Here is a 20348-nt window from a genome sequence, read left to right as displayed (position 1 = left end):
TAAATAAAGAAGGAAGGAAGATCCATGCAACCGCTAAAATAAATAAGGCCACTCTGTATATAGTTCTAACATAGAATGATATCCAGGATACATTATGTGGGGAGGAAAAAGGTTCAGAGCAGTATGTATAGCATGCCACAATTTGTTGAGGGGGGAGAAAAAATATATATATGCCTATATAGGCTATTTTTGGAAGAATATTCATGAAACTTTAGGAGGGGAAGCCAGGTGACTGAAGATGAAAGTAGGAGACTTATTTGTTCTTTATCCATTTATCTATTTATTTGTTTGTTTATTTATTTATTTTTGAGACAGAGTCTCACTCTGTCACCCAGGCTGGAGGGCAATGGCACTATCTTGGCTCACTGCAACCTCCGCCTCCCAGGTTCAAGTGATTCTCCTGCCTCAGCCTCTTGAGTAGCTGGGATTACAGGCATGCACCACCACGCCCAGCTAATTTTTGTATTTTTAGTAGAGACAGGGTTTCACCATGTTGGTCAGGCTGGTCTCGAACTCCTGACCTCGTGATTCGCCTTCCTTGGCCTCTCAAAGTGCTGGGATTACAGGCATGAGCCACTGTGCCCAGCCTATCCTTTTATATCTTTTGAATTTGTACAATGTACCCATATTATTTTCTTTTGAAAAATAAGTTTTAAAAATTTAAACAAACAAAATTTTCAATGACTTCCCAGGCCTCTTAGAATGAAAACCAAAATCTTTAACATAACTTAAAAAGATCTTGTATGGGCCGGGCGCGGGGGCTCATGCCTGTAATCCCAGCACTTTGGGAGGCCGAGGTGGGTGGATCATGAGGTCAGGAGATTGAGACCATCCTGGCTAACACTGTGAAACCCCATCTCTCCCGAAAATACAAAAAAAATTAGCCGGGCGTGGTGGCAGGCGCCTGTAGTCCCAGCTACTCGGGAGGCTGAGGCAGGAGAATGGCTTGAATCCGGGAGGCAGAGGTTGCAGTGAGCTGAGATCGCACCACTGCACTCCAGCCTGGCAAGAGTGAAACTCCACATCAAAAAAAAAAAAAAAAAAAAGATCTTGTATGGTTTGGACCCTACCTACCTTTCTAGCTCCAGCTTGTATCACACATTCCCTCCTTCCCTATGTTCCAATCCACCAGCCTTCTTCCATCCCTGAAATGGACCATTCTTCCTCCCTTTACTGTGCCTTTGACATGCTGCCTCCTCTACCTAGAACTCTCTTGACTCCTTTCTCCATCCAGTTAACTCCTCACATGAGGTTTCAGCTCAACAACCATTGGCTCCATGTCTTTGCCCCTCACTACACTGTAACCTCCAGGACCATGTTTGGTTTTCCGTCTTCTTTTATTCTTTTACCCCTGCATCTCTAATTCTAGCATAGAGTTTGGAATATTACATTGTAGGTGCTCAAAAAATCTTTTTCAACAAATGCATAAATAAATGCATATGTGTACATGAATGAAGTATTGAAAGAATGAATGAACAAAAGAAATGTCAGGAAACCAGATGGCCAGGTATCAGGTGGGTCATAGTGAAGACATCCAGGTTGATGATGGGACTTTGAAAGGAGATGAGGCCCATATGCTACAATAAATGAGGGTGGTAAATGACGGTTGGTAGATGAGTAATGATTACGGGTAGAACGTGGTATAAATCTTAAAGAGCAGAAGTTTTTGCATGAAAGTGGAGGAGGAATATTCAAGAAGTGACAGTGAAGAGTGTTAAAGACATTAACCCTACCTCCCAACTCAGAGATACATGGAATATGAGAGAATGAATGGCCATGGCCTGCAGGCCAGAGGAAAAACAGTGTCTTTTTCTAAGAGAAAGCCAGTCTCAAAATATTCTATCTAATGTCTTCACTAATAAGTCTAAGTATAGATGGGGTTTATTAACTCAATGGATTCTAGTCACAGTTTAAAAGTTGGGAGGGGAGGGAGAGTTAAGTGCAAGTGAGTCAAAAAGCACCAAGTTACACAAGAATGTCAAACGAGACTGACAAATCATAATGGTTAAGGCACTTTACAGCAAGAAAAAGAAGAGGATGGAAAACTAAAAGGAACTAATGACAGGATGACTACCTATTTGTCTTTGGTATAAAATGGCAAAAAGCTCTGAGGCAAATCATGGGGCAAGTCTTACCAATTGAACTTGGTGGAAACAGATTTAGACTCGGGGAAATAGTCACGGGGACTAACAGGGATTACTAGGTCAAAGAAAAAATAACAAAAAATTATATTCCCTGGTTGTTGCTAGCAGCTCCGGTAAAATCCAGACCTTTGAAATAGGAGACAAAAGCAGGGGAGAAAGTTGAAAGACTGGTTTGTCCTGAAAATGCCTTCTTTTGTGTCCATGGTTCCCTCAAGAATGTCACATAAGCTATACAATTATCAGGGTATAAAAAAGAAATGTTTCATAACCAAACATTGTCCAAGCTTTGTCAGGTGACCCTGGAAGCCTCTGTTAGAGACCTCATCCATTACTCTAAGGCCCAAGTGAACATGTTCAATGAGGGAAGAAAGAACTTGAGGAGTCATACAGAATGTCCCCAACTCTCCCTACTTGACTGTACCTCTTGACTGTTTTATTCCTAAATTATTGCTAGAACTTAGTATTGGGTGAGATCTCTGACTTCTGCAATTTATCTGACAAACTGAATCCTTTGCCTTATCTCAAGGGAGTAGAGCCTAGGAAAAGAAAGATGATCAGAAGCACATCTTTTTAAAAAATGTTTTATTGATAAAGTTTTTACATATTTATGGGATACCTGTGAGTATGTGTTACATGCATAGAATGTGCAGTGATCAAGTCAGGGTATTTAGGATATCCATCACCACAAGCATTTATCATTCCTATGTTTTAAGAACATTTCAAGGCCTCACTACTAGCTATCTTTAAATATACAATACATTGTTGTTAACTATAGTTACCCCACTCTACTACGGAACATTAGAATTTGTTCCTTCTATCTAGCTGTGTGTATATACTCATTAATTAACCTCTCCTCATCCCCCTACATGCCCTACAACTACATCCTTCCCAGCTTCAGTTAATTATCATTCTACTCCCTATCTTCATGAGATCAACTTTTTTAGCTCCCCCATTTGAGTAAGTATATGCAATATTTGCCTACGTCTGGCTTATTTCACTTAACATAATGACCTCTAGTTCTATCCATGTTGCTGTAAAATACACAATTTCATTCTTTTTTAAGGCCAAATAGTATTTTCCACTGCATAAATATACAACATTTTATTTGTCCATTCATCTGTTGACAGACACTTAACTCCATATCTTTGCTATTGTGAACAGTCCTGCAATAGACATGGGAGTGCACATATCCCTTTAATATACTAATTTTCTTTCCTTTAGATAAATAATACCCAGTAGTGGGACTGCTGGATCATATAGTAGTTCTATCTTTAGTTTGTTAAGAAATCTCCATACTGTTTTACATAATGGCTGTACTACTTTACATTCCCTCCAATAGTATATGAGAGTTCTCTTTTTTCCGCATACTCGCCAGCATCTGTTCTTTTTGCCTTTTTGATAATAGCCATTCTAACTGGGGTAAGATGATATCTCATTGTGGTTTTGATTTGCCTTTCCCTAATAATTAGTGATGTTGAACATTTTTTCACATATCTGTTAATCATTTTTATGTCTGGATATGTAGATCCTTTGCCCACTTTTTAATGGGGCTATGTAGGGTTTTTTGCTGTTGAGTTGTTGGAATTGTGTATTATGGATATTAGTCCCTTGTCACAAGACAGATATTTTGCAAATATTTTCTCCCATTCAACGGGTTCTCTCTTCACTTTGTTGTTTCATTTGCTGTGCAGAAGCTTTTTAGCTTAATATAATCCCATTTGTCTATTTTTGGTTTTGCAGCCTGTGCTTTTAGGGTCTTAGCCATAAAATCTTTGCCTAGACCAATATGCTAGTGTTTCCCCTATGTTTCTTCCCAGTAGTTTTATAGTTCTGGGTCTCACATTTAAGTCTTTAATCCATTTTGAGTTGATTTTTGTATATGATGACAGACAGGGGCTCTAGTTTCATTCTTCTGTGTATGAGTATCCAGTTTTCCCAGGACCATTTGTTGAACAAGATATCCTTTCCCCAATGTGTGTCCTTGGCACCTCTGTCAAAAATCAATTGGCTATTAATACGTGGGTTTATTTCTGAGTTCTCTGTTCTGTCCCATTAGTCTATGTGACTGTCTGTTTTTATACCAATACCATGCTGTCTGTTGTTTTGGTTACTAGAATTTTATATACATATATATATGTATATATTTAAAACCCACATATATATGTACATATATACATATGTGTATGTGTGTGTATATATATATGTATATATGTACATACGTGTGTGTATATATATATATATGTTTGTGGGTTTTTAGAGACAGGATCTCGCTTTGTTGCCCAGGCTGGAGTGTAGTGGTCCAATCTTAGCTCACTGCAGCCTCAACCTCCTGGGTTTAAACAATTCTCCTGCCTCAGCCTCCCAAATAGCTGGGACCACAGATACATACCATCACCCTTGTCTAATTTTTAAAATTTTTTGTAGAGATGAGGTCTCACTAAGTTGCTCAGGCATGAGCCACTGTGTCCAGACTATCATATATTTTGAAGTCAGGAAGTGTGATGCCTCCTGCTTTATTCTTTTTGTTCAAATTGCTTTGGTTATTGGGGTCTTTGTGGTTCCATAAAAATTTCAGAGGTGGGGTATAGTGGATCATGCCTGTAATCTCAACACTTTGGGAGGTCAAGGCGGAAGGACTGCAGGAGGGTCACATGAGGCCAGGAGTTAAAGACCAGCCTGGGCAATACAGCAAGATCCTGTCTCTGCAAAAAATTTAAAACATTATTCAGGCATGGCAGCATGCACCTACAGTCCCAGCTACTCAGGAGGCTGAGGTGGGAGAACTGCTTAAGCCCAGGAGGTTGAGGCTGTTCCTTCTATGCCTAACTTGTTGGGCATTTTTATCATGAAGGGATACTGAATTTTATATTCCAAAAGCATTTGTGGAAACAAAGGTTGTTGAATTTTATCAGTTGCTTTTTCTCTGCCTATTGAGATAATCACACGGTTTTTGTCCTCCATTCTGTTGACATGATGTATCATTTTATTGATTTGCATTTGTTGAACCATCCTTGCATCCCTGGGATAAATCCCACTTGATCATGAAGTATTTTCTTGATGTGCTGTTGAATTTGTTTTGCTAATATTATGTTGAGGATTTCTGCATCTATGTTTATTGGGGATATTGGCCTGTAGTTTTCTTTTTTTGTTATGTCTCTGCCTAGTTTTGGTATCAGGGTAATGCTGGCTTCATAGAATTATGAAGAATTCTATGAATTAGAGAGAGTTTCTGCCTCTTCTACTTCTTGGACTAGTTTGAGAAGAACCAGTATTAGTTCTTGCTTATTAGTCCGGTAGAATTTGACAGTAAAGCCATCAGGTCCTAGGCTTTTTTGGTTGAGAGACTTTTTATTATTGATTCAATCTTGTGACTTGTTATTGGTCTGTTCAGGTTTTCCATTTCTTCCTTATTCAATCTTGGTAGGTTTTATGTGTCCAGGGATTCATCAATTTCCTCTAGGTTTTCCTGTTTGTTCATGTATAGTTCATGTTCTCTGATATCTTTTGCACTTCTGTGATATCAGTTGTAAGGTCTCCTTTTCATTCCTGGTTTTGGCTCTTCTTTTTTTCTTGGTTAGTCTAGCTAGTGGTTTATTGATTTTGTTTATCTTCTCATTAAACCAACTTTTCATTTATTTTATTTTTTAGTCTCTATTTTGTTTATTTCTGCTCTGATCTTCATTATTTCCTTCCTTCTACTAATTCTGGGTTTGGTTTGTCCTTGCCTTTCTAGTTCCTTAAGGTCCATCATTAGGTTATTTGAAATCTTTCTACTTTTTTTGATGTAGGTGTTTATTGCTCTAAACTTCCCTGTTAGCACTGCTTTTGCTGTATCCCATAGGTTTTAGTATGTTTTTTCCATTTAAATTTAAGAAATTTTTTTTCTTCTTTTTGGAGACAGGGTCTAACTCTGTCACCCTGGTGGAGCAAAGTGGCACAATCATGGCTTACTGCTGCTTCAAACACCTGGGCTCAAGTGATTCTCTTGTCTCAGCCTCCTGAGTAGCTAGGACTACAGGCATGTGCCACCACACCTGGCTAATTATTTTTGTAGAGACAGGGTCTCAATATGTTGTCCAGACTCATCTTGAACTCCTGGTCTCAAGTGATCCTCCTGCCTCAGCCTCCCAAAGTGTTTCAAGAAATTTATCTCTTCTTTTTTCATTGATCCAATGGTCACTCAGGTGCATGTTGTTTAATTTCCATGTATTTGTATAGTTTCTAAGTTCCTCTTGTTATGGATTTGCTTTATTCAATTGTGGTCTGAGAAGATACTTGATATGATTTTGATTTTTAAAAATGTGTTGAGGTTTCGTGGTCTGACATATGGTCTATCCTAGAGAATGTTCCATGTGTTGATGGGAATGTGTATTTTGCAGTTGTTAGATGAAATGTTCTGTAAATGTGAGATCCATTTGATCTAAAGCATAGTTTAAATCCAGTGTTTTTTGTTGATTTTTCTGTTAAGATAATCTGTCTGTTGTTGAGAGTGGGGTGTTGAAGTCCCCAACTATTATTGTATTAGAGTCTACCTCTCTCTTTAGGTCTAATATTTGCTTTATATATTTGGGTGAACTGGTGTTGGGTGTATATATATTTAGAATTGTTATATCCTATTGCTGAATGGATCCCTTTATCATTATATAATGACCTTCTTTGTCTCTTTTTACTGGTTTTGACTTAAAGTCTTGGTTTACCTGATACAAGTAAAGCTATTCCTGCTCACCTTTGGTTTCCATTTGCATGGAGTATTTTTTTCCATCCCTTTACTTTCAGTCTATAGTTATCTTTACAAGTAAAGTGAGTTTCTTGTAGGCAGCATATAGTTGGGTCAAGTTTTCTTATCTATTCTGACAGTCTGTTGTTGTTGTTGTTGTTATTGTTGTTGTTATTTGGTAGAGATGAGGTCTCACTATGTTGCCCAGGCTGGTCTCAAACTCCCAGGCTCAAGCAGTCCTTCCCACCTTGGCCTCCCGAAGTACTGGGACTAAAAGAATGCATCCACATGACTGGACCAGTCCATATCCTTTAAGTGGAAAATTTAATCTGTTTACATTCAAGGTTATTATTGATATGTGAGAACTTACTACTGTCATTTTGTTAACTGCCTTCTGGTTATTTTCATATCTTTTGTTCCTTTCTTATTGTTATGGTTTGATGATAAAATGAGTGAGTCCTTACTCTTTCTCATCTGTGTGCTTGCTCTATTAGTTAGTTGTATACTTTCACGAGTTTTCATGATGGTAGATATTAACCTTTCACTTCCAAATGTAGGACTCCCTTAATCTTTTATTGTAGGACTGGTTTAGTGGTGATGAATTATCTGTTTTTCCCTGTCTGGGAAAGTCTTCATTTCTCCTTTATTTATGAAAGATAACTTCACTAGGTACAGTATCCTTAACTGGCAGGTTTGTTTTTTCCCTTCAGCACTTTGAATATATCATCTCATTCTCTCCTGGCTTGCAAGGTTTCTGCTGAGAAATCTGCTGTTAGTCTGATCAGGATTCCTTTAGATGTGAACAGATGCTTTTCTCTTGCTGTGTTTAGAATTCTTTTTGTCTTTACTTCTGACAGTTTGACTATCATGTGCCAAGGAGATCTTTGTGGGTTGTATCTGTTTGGGAATCTCTGAGCTTCCTGTATCTGTATGTCTAAATCTCTTCTTAAATTTGGGAAGTTTAAAGCTATTATTTTGTTTAATCAGTTTTCTATGCCATTAAACTTCTCTTCACCTTCTGGGATACCCAAGACTCAGATTTTTGGTCACTTTATGGTATCCTATATGTCACAACGGCTTTTTTTTTTTTTTAAATCTAACTGGGTTATTTTTAAAGACCTGTCTTCAAGTTCTGAAATTATTTTTTTTTGAGACAAGGTCTCATTGTCACTCAGGCTGGAGTGCAGTGGCACGATCACAATTCACTGCACCCTCGGCCTCACAGGTTCAAGCAATCCTCCCACTTCAGCCTCCTGCGTAGCTGCGACTACAGGCATACACCACCATGCCCAGCCTTTTTTTTTTTTTTTTTTTGTAAAGTCAGGGCTTCACTATGTTGCCCATCTAACTCCTGGACTCAAGCGATCTGCTTGTTTCAGCCTCCCAAAATGCTGGAATTACAGCCATGAACCACTGCACCCAGCCCGAGTTCTGAAATTCTTTCTTCTGCTTTATCATCTAGTTTATTGCTAAAGCTCTCAATTGCCTTTTTTATTTCATTCACTAAGTTCTTCAGTTCTAGGATTTTTGTTTGGTTCTTTTTTATGCTATCTCTTTGGTGAATTTCTCATTCATATCCTAAATTGTTTTTCTGATTTCTTTGTGTTGTTTATCTGTGTTCCCCTGCATATCACTAAGCCTCCTTAGTATCATGATTTTGAATTTTCAGGCAGTTCATAAATTTTTCACTGAAGTCTGTTGTCGGAGAATTATTGTGTTCTTTTGGAGATACTGTATTTCCTTGCCTTTTCATGTTTCTTGAGTCCTTTTGTTGATAACTGTATATCAAGTGTAACAGTCACTTCCAATTTTTTGTATTGGCTTTCACAGGGAAAGATTTTTTCTTACAGATGTATCTACAGTGTTGGTTGGGTAGGGCACTTTGGCTTTGATTCTGGATGCATGTGGCAGTGTAGTCTCCATATGATTTCCTCAGCAACGAACACCATCCAGCAACAAACACCACCAGTGGCATCTGTGATTTTCTCAGTGGCTTAGGCTACAGTTGTTAGTGGGCAGCATACTTGATTGGCACGGCAACAGCAGCAGCAGTGGGCAGGGAAAGGCTGTCCTCAGGGTGTGTGAAAGTGTGCAGCAGCCCTACTTGTGGGAGACAAGAGGGAGGCAGGGCTGCTGTCTGTAATAGTCACCCCAGGCAGGTAGGTTTCAGGCTCTGGGGAGCATAAGCTTCAGCTTCTGGCAGCAGCAGTGGCTGTAGCAGCTGGCAAGGAGATCCTGTCCTCATGGCACATGAAAGTACATGGCAGCCTGCTGCTGAAGGGGATGGGGTTGCTGCTAGTGACAGTGGCCCCAGGCAGGCAGATTTCATACTCTGGGGAGCTTGCACTTTGGCACCCTTTGTCCTGGGAGCAGCCTCCCTGATACACTGCACTGCCCTTTCCCTGGTACGCAGGACATTGTGTGGACCCTGTGGTTCCTCTGGGCCCAACCAGTGTCTTGCTGCTAGAGCCCTCTAGGCAGATGTGAGGGAATGTCAGGGGGGCTCCAGGGATGTAGAGAGGCAGGGGCTATTGGGCCCCAGGGCAGGATACAGTTTGGTGAGAGCTGGACTCTCAAAATGGTCCTGTGTCCCACTAGGGACCTGGGGGATGCGTGGGACTCAGTGTGCATTCCCTCTCTGGAGCAATGCCATCACACAGGCTCCAGGGATCTCCCTCTGCCAGTATCAGGGCCCACAAAGGTCAAAGCACTCTCTCGTGGCTAGGATTATAGGAGGTGGTGAGAACGTGGACTGTTGGGGATTGCTCACTTATTCTGTCTCCACGCTGGGAAGCCCCTCTGGCTCCCAGCCAATCTTGCCTGGGTTATCCACCTTGCTTCCCTCTCCCTCAGTGCCTCATGTGTTTTCTGTCACTTCTCTACTGAATTCTATACCTCTAGTCGGTCATCTTGAAAGACTCGGGCCCTTATATCTTCGACAATGACTACAAGTAAAAAATGTGAGGCCTAGGAAAAAGCTAGCTTCTATAAAAGAAATGTGAGGCCCAGGGGAGGTTAGCGGGCTATAGTGTTGCTAATAAAACTAATCTCAATGGTTTCCAATAAGAGGAAGAGGTAGGCCTGGCGCGGTTGCTCAGACCTATAATCCCAGCACTTTGGGAGGCCAAGGCAGGCGGATCACTTGAGGTCAGGAGTTCGAGACCAGCCTGGCCAACATGGTGAAACCCCAACTCTAAAAAAATACAAAAATTAGCCGGGCGTGGTGGTAGGCACCAAGTAGCTGAGGCAGGAGAATCATTGAACACAGGAGGCAGAGGTTGCAGTCATCAAGATTGTGCCACTACACTCCAGCCTGGGCGACAGAGTGAGACTCCGTCTCAAAAAAAAAAAAAGAGGAAGAGGTACTCTGATCTCTCAGTTCACATGTTTAATTCGTGGGATTTTGACTGAGTTTTTAAAAATTAAATGTTATTTAATGCTGTTACATCATGTGTTCAATAATAAAAATACGAAAAGAAAAAAACAGTTCTTTTTCATCCATTCCCTGAATCATAGTTCTTTGTCTTAGGAGACAGTTAACATCTTAAATGATTCTAGTTTCAGCTCTAGGTCCAACATTTACCAGATAGTTAACCTTTGAAGAATAATTTAACCTAAGATTAAATTTTCAGTGTTGATACTCTTGGGACAAAGAGTTCATAAAAGGAGGAAGCAGAAAGGCATTGGTAGAGTCAATATTGGATTCTAGAAGTAACTGGGATAAAAGGTAAGATGAAAATATACTCCAATTTTAGATCAGTTCCTCTCCCTGCCCACGCTGCCATACCCTGGCTCTGCTCCCAGGGCCCAGGCAAAAGCAATATTAAATCTTTACAAAAAATGGCTTACAGTTGGTAGAACCTTAGACTGAAAATCTTTTGGGAAAGTCTGGAATGCACTGTTGGTAGGAGCATGTAGAAAGCTTACCCAGGGTGAGAACAGTGGAGCAAAGCCAATCCCCCTCTTTCTAAAATCATAGCAAAGTAGAGAAAGCAGTGCTCCCATATGTATTACCTGGAGGATCCCCAAAACAGGAGGCTCTGGAACTAGCAATGCTTACTTACATCACCACCTCTCAAAAGACAGAATTCTAATATATCTGGCACAAAATCTAGACCAGGTTTCATAATTCCAAGTAGCAGAGTGGAAAAGTCTACAGGATATATGAATTATTGCCAGAAGGAAATTCATTAAATACTTTTAGAAAGCTGTGAACAACTCTGGAAATATTTAAAGACAGTGCTGTTGGCTCTGGCATTCTTAAATCTCAGGTAATAAGCTTGGCTTCTCAAGCAAACTTGAAAACTGCCCTGGTTAGCAACCAAGTAGGGAGCAGAGATAGAACGTCCCCCGTTTCAGGAGTCATACTGTTAGTGTCCAGAAATGTACATTCTAACTAAATTCATCAGACTGTATCCCAAAGGAAAGGCTGTGATGGTGGAAATAAGAGTAGAGAGAATGAGCTACCAGTATTATTTCAAAAAAGAAAAAAAAAGCAGTTGATAAATTCTTCTCTTCGGTGGGGTTTTCGCTGCAGAAACAAATACATGGTTAGAGTATTCTGTAGAAAAAATTTGCAATTAATATTTACCGTCATTGAAGCTAAAATTATTTTCTTGAAATCTCACAATTTTCTAATATGGTCAAGACTTCATTCAAAGCTTTCCCTTGATAATTATACCTATAAATGAACTATTATCAAGGAGAAAGGCACAGCCTTAAATTTGTCTCTTTATTCAGTAATTGAACTATGGCTCTACACCATCTGTCTTCCTACAGCTATCATCAAAAGTATGCATTCTCTCAGAAGCAATGGGTCTCAGCCAAGATGGCTGCCACATGAAAATGAGATAAGCAGGCACATTATCAATCCCAAAAACAACTCACAGGAACCATTCAAAAACAAACCTCCTCGGGGGCACCCTCCACCTCCCTTTTGACTGTCAGCATGTCTGTCACCTGCACACCCACTAATAAACAAATACAAAAAAAATGGTTCCACTTTACTCTCCACATCAGTTCTACCCTGCAGGGGTTAGCACATTCAGAAACAAGGCAGAGGAGGTAACTAAATCCTTTGAAGGACACAATCAGGTATTACGAAGTTTGAAAAAAGCCAAGGTAATAACCATTGCCCTCTCTCCTCCTTTTCAAAAGGGGTAACATTTTTTTCCTCAACTACACACAGGTTGGATTGAAAGGTGGCAGCTGCCTCACAAAGCAGTCCTTTGAAAATAATTACTACTCACTGCCTTTGCTATGTGCCTAGCTTTGCTAAGAGTACAGTTTTTTAAATGTATGGTGTAGATGATTTGCTGAAACTACACTAACTGCTACACAAGAATTAATAGGCTTTGTGTACATATTCTGACTTCTTTCCCTTCACTGTGGTATTTCCATTTTTCCTAAAGATCATTCTGAACAAAAACAAACTCCTCATGGAACTACTTGCCCAACAGATACATATCAGCTACTATTCACATTAACTCTTGATTATCTGCTAGATGGAAAACAAGCTTCCAAGGACTCAATCACAAAACCTGAATCTTGCAGTACTTTGCTGGTTAAGAATGCTTAAAACAGCAAGTCCTTTCCTATAACACTGTCACTAAAAAGCCTCAAAGATACTGGATTGTGACAAACTGTTGAAAAGAATAACAATCGGTGGCCGGGTGCGGTGGCTCTTGCCTGTAATCCCAGCACTTTGGGAGGCCGAGGCAGGTGGATCACGAGGTCAGGAGATCGAGAACTTCCTGGCTAACACAGTGAAACCCCATCTCTACTAAAAATACAAAAAATTAGCCGGGCGTGGTGGCAGGCACCTGTAATCCCAGCTACTCAGGAGGCTGAGGCAGGAGAATGGTGTGAACCTGGGAGGCGGAGCTTGCAGTGAGCCGAGATCAGGCCACTACACTCCAGCCTGGGTGACAGAGCGAGACTCCGTCTCAAAAAAAAAAAAAAGAAAGAAAAACAATCACAAGGTCAGGAGTTCGAGACCAGCCTGACCAACATGGCAGTCAAAAAATCAGCCAGCTGTGGTGGCGCATGCCTGTAATCCCAGCTACTTAGGAGGCTGAGACAGGAGAATCGCTTGAACCCAGGAGACGGAGGTTGCAGTGAGCCAAGATCACACCACTGCACTCTAGCCTGGAAGACACAGCAAGACTCCGTCTCAAAAAAAAAAAGAATAACAGTACCCAGTACCAGAACATCTCCCTAGAAGAGGGCAATATTTATAGGCAAAAGAGTAGGGGAAAGTCCTTTTACTCTACCTACTTGAAACAGAATACTTATACTTCACAGGCTAAAGAAAATATGAAAACCACCCTCATTTAGTCTAGGTGAGAAAATAAATTCATTCCCCAAGGTAATGTTCATACGTGTCCCTCATAACATTGAGTTGAAATTTGTTTTCAAACAAAATCCCCTATCAAGATCAACAGCCCTATTCCACAATTGCTCTCATCTATCTTTTGGCCCCCACCCCAAAAATCTGTGGTTAAAGCTTTAATTCCTAAAGCTGAGATTCCTGCATTTGAATCTCAACCCAGTCACTTCCTAACAGTGTCATCTTGGGTCAAATTCCTTAGTTTTTTCATGTGTAAAACAGGAATAATTTTAACAGTACCTACCCCACAGAGTTATTAAAGATATAAAGGAGAAAATATATGCAACGTACTTAACATGAGCCTGGCATATAGTATTAAAAAGCTCAGTATATATTAGTCGCCATCATTTATGTTGTTGTTGTTATACTTCATTTTAGCTCGGCCACCACTTTTTCCAGGAAGGCTTCTCCCATGAAACCTTCACCCCAAGATGCCTCTTTTCTGTGCATCCTACATATACCTCTATCATAGCATTTCTCTCACCAGATCGTATTTGTTTGTCTACCTCACACACTCTGCCCTCTTTAAGTGCTGGGGTTGTATATTGTATGTGTAGGCCCAGAAAGATGCTTAGCACATAGTAGACATTCAAGGAGCTTTCTTGTTAATTTTAAAAGTTCACCCAATATTTAAATAAATTTGTGGGATTTTTTCTATACTAACAAAATCAAGCAAAAGATGTCAGCTCCAATATGGAATATCTTGAGTTACAGTCATTTGAATCAGATCCTTAATGTTAATTAATTTCCTTGGCTGAAAGAAGGAAGAGGCAAGAGAGAAAAGTAAAGTTCCTGGTTCACTAACAAATTAGAATGAGCTTTTCCAATTAAATTGGGGAGTGCACTGAATAGGAAATATGAGAGATGTGCAAAGAAAGAAACTGAAGAAAAGCAGAGTGGATAAAAAAGAGATAACTGAATAATATAACCAGCTGGGAAACAGCCTTTCCTGTCTAAACTCTAAACTAGAAAATCCTTTCAAATCCCAAAGAAATCTTTCCTCATGAAAGGACCAACCAAATTTCAGCTCCCTGAGCTATCTATTTCAGACCATTCGACTTCACTCAAAGGTGACATAAGCCTTCACCATGAAAATTTCTGAACAAAGCAACAGTGGAGAATAGCTTCCCAGTTCACCTAGGCAAAGAGCCATGCATCACTGATGACATCTAGATCCATTCACCTTCCCTTGTCCTGAGTAATGATGAAAAAGGAAAAACAGAAAAAGATACCTCAAAGTTCTGGTCACCTAGGTGAAAACAGGGAAACCACTCTATCACAATTCTAATGCCTTTAACTTCTACCTAAAACAACTTAATAAATCAAAAGTTTGCATTAATTGGATACAGGTGCTATTCCATTTCAAAAGACCCATCTACCAAGGTTTAGCCCACAGGCATTTTTCACAGCCAAGTATTAATCACATCACTGGTGTAGCTGAAAATAGCTCTCCTACCATAAAGTCACCTGTTCAGAAACAATCCAGTCATCAAGGGCTTTATAATATTTAAAGGCAGATTGAAGGCAAATGATTAAGCTATGCACTTAAAAAAAAAAAAAACTGCAACTAGGGGGTTACACTGCTGCATATGATGTACTCAGAATCTCCTGCTTCACTTTTTCTCCCACCACCTTATGACTAAAAGACTCTGGAGAATGCTGTCAGCAAGGAGAGCACGCCTCCAAGCCACAGCTTGAAGGAGCCCACACCTCTCTATGTAATACTGTCTTTGTACTTCAAAAAGCACAGGTATTAAATTATAACAGATAAACTTTGGCCTATACATAAAAGTGGTTCTAAAAAGAAAGAATTGTTTTTCTAAAAAGAAAAGCACCTAGATATGATGTCGTGAATCTAGCAATTCCCTGTGTAGCCCACTTGTAGATGGTATTGTTAAGAATCTGCAGTTGATTGCCATCTCTCATTGCAGTTATTACCGGCTGATAAATTATTTGCATTCAGCACAATCATACCAACCTCCCTTGGAAACCCACACAAAGAACCCTGAATCAGAGCACTATTTTGTTTTTTGGGAAGGTTTTTCCTTTCCTTTCCTTTCCTTTTTTTTTTTCTGGCTTGTTTTGTTGTTTTTAAAGAGAAGGTCATTTAGAGGGCCGCAGCAGAAATATGTAAATTAAACAGAATTGTAGGCTTGGGAGGAAGTAAGGAAATAATATAGCTAGCCATGAAGTGTTATTTCAGCAGATATGGCCAATAGAGGAAAAGTTTATATCAATTTACCCATTGAAACTCTCTCTTTTTGGAGCATTATGTAAGCGCCATAAAAAAAAAAAAAAAAAAAAAAAACTGCAGTGGGCTGAACTGGGACATGTGAGGACTCAATACAACCAAGCTTGATACTTAAATATCTCGAACCACTTTTTGCTTATAGCAAATAAAATGCAGAGCTACAGATGCTTTCTCATCTGTGTGTAAATGAAAGCAAAACTGTGTGAGTAGTTAGTATTCTTAGAATTTTTGAGAGCCAGTTTATTTAAATTAAATCAAAGCCAATCTGTATCTGTACAGAAATAATTTCTTAGGGCTCTTATTCTCTAGACTTACAGAGCTGTACAAACTCTTCCCTCTATCCCTCCCTCTAAGATAAAAAAAGTGAAAAGAGCTCTGCGGGTTAAAAGCCACTTCAAATGAATCTGGGAGGAGGAGGTTCAAAGGGATTAGAACATCCCATGTCTTACCAGCCTGCTATAAAACAGGGTTCAGCTATTCTCTGCCGCATTCTTTGTGTTCCCACAGCACATCTTGGAATTGATCATGCTTCTTTATGTTTCTACATCTCTCTCTGCCTCCACAGTGTGACCTCTCTAATGGCAGGAACTTGGTTTTATTTAGCCTGATACATTATTTGTTGACCTAAAATGCGTGTATCTATAGTATATATATAAAATACCTAGATAGTAATTATCATTAATAATGTGAATTAAGCATCCTAGAGAAGGTACAAAAATGCAGTTAGGCCAGGCACAGTGGCTCACGCCTATAATTCCAGCACTTTGGGAGGCCGAGGCTGGCGGATTGCCTGAGGTTAGGAATTCAAAACCACCCTGGCCAATACAGTGAAACCCCATCTCTACTATAAATACAAAAATCAGCCAGGCATGGTGGCACGTACCTATAGTCCCAGCTACTTGGGAGGCTGAGGCAGGAGAATTGCTTGCAGCTGGGAGGTGGAGACTGCAGTGAGCTGAGATCATGCCACTGCACTCCAGCCTGGGCAACAGAGTGAAACTCTGTCTCAAAAAAAAAAAAAATGCAGTTAGCTTATTTTAAGGCACTGACTGAATGTGAGATAACACATATAAAGAGCCAGAGACCACAAATATTAGGAGAATGTAATCTAAGTCAACACCATAATGTGGCACTGACATTCGGGTAATTTCATATTGTTTGGTTTATTTATGGCAATCATGTGGCTTTTAATAGACTTCATTTTTCTGACATGTTTTTACATGTGTTTTTTTCTTATACCTCCATTTTCAAGTTAATTGTAAGTCACATTCTACTGACAGAAATGAAAATATGGGAAAATTGGTCAATACTCCTGACTGCTAAATTATCTAGTATAGACTATCTCTAACTGCACGGAAACTGGCGTTTCCTTATCCTCATCTGTATAATGGCAACATTTCTCTGCTGCTTCAAAAAATGGTATTAATTCTAGGCAGGGAAATAAGAACACCCAAATGTTCTTCAGTGTCTCTCTCTTTCTTTGACACACACACACTACCCACAGGGACACAGCAAAGCCCTGGAAACATATCGTATACATACGGCCTTTACTCCCCACCACTTCCTCTCCACTGACAGAGGCAGCCATGCTGCCAAGGTAGCAACCCCCACATGAAATACAAAAGAGTGGAGGCGAAACAGCTCAATCAAAACAGCCTGGGAACGGAAAGGAGGGTATGCTTGTCAGAGAAAGTCTCCAGGGATAGGCCAGAAAACTTTTGTTTCTGCCTTGAACATCCTGAGCAAATAACCCTGTTCCAGGTCTGCAGACCTCAGCTCAGAGGCCAACTCCTCCCTTTAACTTTTCACAGAAGGCGTAATAGGAAAACTCGCTGTTACTTGAAAAGTCCATTGTGAGAAATGTCAGAGTGCAGCTTATAAGCATACCCTGGGGAGCACAGCTGAGAGCAATTTTGAAAACCAAGCAGTTAGAAACTGATGAAGTAGAATGCACAGGTAGAAGACAGCTTGGCACTGCTTCAGCATATGGGGCTGCTTGCTTCAGGCCAGATGCCACAGACTGACCCAGCAGGATGCAGATTACTCAACTTTCTGAGATGGAAGCTGGCTCTTCAGCTTTTCTCTACAAGGCTGCTTCATTTATTCTCATTAAGATTCATTCACCGTAGCCACCCCACTTCCATAAGCCTCCAGCTGACTCTGGTTGCCCTCAGTTAAGGACAATAAACATTGAGCTGTATCAAAAACAAACAAACAAAAAACAGAGGAGCCATTTCTTAACAGGCAGGATGGCAGTCCTCTTGAAATTGTGAACTTGAATCTGAAATTAAGGCTACAGAAGTGAAACTGAATCAATGTTACCCCCCACTCCATCTCCCAGGTCTGGTAATATTAGTCATTCCCCTTATTACCTAAAAGCGAAAGAATTCATAAGCATACATTTATTTCAAACTCAAATGTGCTGCTGGATTAGAATCAAAACATAATGTTAAGCCAGTTGGAAGAAAGAGAGCATTCCTAAAAATCCTGTCATCTGCTGAGAGAGTTTAAAAAGGTGAACTGAAGTGAGATGCACTGGGCACCCATCTTTAGGGCAGAGTCTGCAGTGGGTAGAGTTCCAGATAGGCCTTGGCTGGCATTCCTCCCTGCTTCTGTTTCCCTTTGGACAGCGTCTGTGATGGCTAACTAACCATTCAGGGACATTCATAATTCTTTCTCTTCTTAGGGCATTTTATAGTTGCCTTTTGTGATTGGCCAGGGAAGTTCAAGATTTATATAATTGGTGCTTGCTTCATGCTAAGCATTGGAATGGTTCACCTAAGATCCTGAGTAACAAACCTGATGCCAAAAGGGCAGGAGCACCCTAATGCAGAAGACTTTCAAGTGCTGATGGGCTGGGTGTGTCTAACACCCATGAAATCACCACAGGAACACACTTCCAACTTGGGGGCAAAGGCTGCAGCTATAGCACTCTTTCCACATTTCCAAATAACCACTCTAACTGCTTATTCAGGAAATGTGGATTATTAAAGGTGAGAGAGACAGAGCACTGGATAGAAAGGAAAACTGGAGATATACCATCTTGTGGACAGGAACTTCACTTACATAATTCTTGGCAGAAGGTTATTCTATTAAGACCAGCTTGAGACATCAAATTGTCTAGTCTCCTACATTCCCAGGATTCTGCAAAGAAGACTAGGTCTCTATTGTCATGGCATTACCTTGGGACCCTAGGGAAGCCTCAAACTCCTTGAAGGGAATCTTGATGTCAGCAATGCCATCCCTCTCAAAGGGAATTTCTGTTCCCTAAGAATGGCAAAGGTATTAACAGACTGCAAGCTTCATGAGGGCAGAAACCATATCTGTCTTGCTCACCAATGTATTTATTTTCCCTTTTTTTTTTTTCTTGAGACAGTCTCACTCTGTGGCCCGGGCTGGAGTGCAACAGCGTGATCACGGCTCACTGAAGCCTCGACTTCCTGGGCTCGAGCAATCCTCTTACCTCAGTCTCTCAAGTAGCTGGGACCACAGATGCACACTATCAAGCACAGCTAACTTTTTATTATTTTTTTGTTACAGGGTCTCACTATGTTGTCCAGACTGGTCTCAAACTTCTGGCCTCAAACGATCCACCTGCCTCGGCCTCCCAAACTGCTGGGATTACAAGCATGAGCCACTGCGCCTGGTCTTACCACTGCATTTCTAATGCCTAGGATAGCAGGCACCTGATAAATATGTTTTGAAGGAAGGAAGCACAGGACAAACTCTGCAAGCTACTTCTTTTTTTTTTTTTTTTTGAGATGGAATCTAACTCTGTCACGCAGGCTGGAGTGCAATGGTGCAATCTCGGCTCACCGCAACCTCTCCCTCCTGGGTTCAAGTGATTCTTCTGCCTCAGCCTCCTGAGTAGCTGGGATTACAGACATGCACCACCACACCTGGCTAATTTTTGTATTTTTAGTAGAGACGGGGTTTCACCATGTTGGCCAGGCTGGTCTTGAATTCCTGACCTCAGGTGATCCACCCACCTCAGCCTCCCAAAGTGCTGGGATTATAGGCGTGAGCCACCGCGCCCAGCCTACAAACTACTTCTAACCCAAAACCCAAAAGTGTTGTTGAATCAGCCCCAGTCAAAACACTGTCCTGACCAAAGACAGAGCCAACCTGGCCTACCACAAGGCCTTGCCAAGCATGGGCACATATCACTTTTGGGGGAAGTGAACTAGGGCAGAGAGCAAGGCGGAGTCGTGGCAGCAGAACAGAGTCCTCTTCCAGAGGAAATGTTTCCTTAGCTGGGGGAAGAAACAAGTGGCCCATCATGCTCCTCAGTGGCATATTACAATCACGGAAAATGCACAATACAATTCATTCTGTCATGGGCTTCAATTAGTCTCAGACCTGTAAAGCTATATGAATGGAGGCCTACTTTCCCCAATAATACAGAAAGGCCAGCTGCCTACCTCATATTTAATAATGTGCAGACAAAGCTCCCACTGGACAGAGGTTTAAGAAGCTAGCAGAGAACTCAACCCTCCTGCCTGCTGGGTCATCTGGCGGTTAGACAAGAATTTAACCATATTAAACTTTTACGTTATTGCTAACAATTGCTGAGTTTTATTTATGTACCTGGGAGTAGGCTAAGCCCTTTGCATGAATATTTTATTTAATACTCACAATCCTGTTAAGAGGTACTGTCATTTCCATTTTATAGATGAAGAACCTGATGGAAAGTATGTTTCAGTAACAGCACCCAGTACATAATAAAACCATGACTGAGACTTGTCTGACACCCAAGTCCATGCTCCATGCCCTTGGCCACTCTGTCTCCTATCTCTTGCTCAGCTGATGAAAAGGCAGGTAGTCAAGACCAATTCTTACAACCTCTCT

At 40.7% G+C, this 20348-nt stretch overlaps 1 protein-coding gene across 10 annotated transcripts in view; it reads right to left on the bottom strand.

The window, feature by feature from the left end:
* KIAA0319L (KIAA0319 like) overlaps positions 1 to 20348 on the bottom strand; it is a 123714-nt gene that overhangs the window by 88037 nt on the left and 15329 nt on the right. The window contains exon 1 of one of the 10 annotated variants that reach the window (XM_055391532.2): positions 16384 to 16499. The exons of the other annotated variants lie outside the window; for them this stretch is intronic. Within the exon in view, the coding sequence (XP_055247507.2) occupies positions 16384 to 16465 (82 nt within the window). The 5' untranslated portion in view covers positions 16466 to 16499. Of the gene's footprint in view, positions 1 to 16383; positions 16500 to 20348 lie in introns of those variants that run through there. 10 annotated transcript variants of the gene reach the window in all.

This window comes from Gorilla gorilla, chromosome 1 (genome assembly GCF_029281585.2).
Source record: "Gorilla gorilla gorilla isolate KB3781 chromosome 1, NHGRI_mGorGor1-v2.1_pri, whole genome shotgun sequence".
Classification (NCBI taxonomy): domain Eukaryota; kingdom Metazoa; phylum Chordata; class Mammalia; order Primates; family Hominidae; genus Gorilla; species Gorilla gorilla.
The sequence above is the reverse complement of the archived record's forward strand: the minus strand, read 5'-3'. Positions and strand labels throughout refer to the sequence as shown.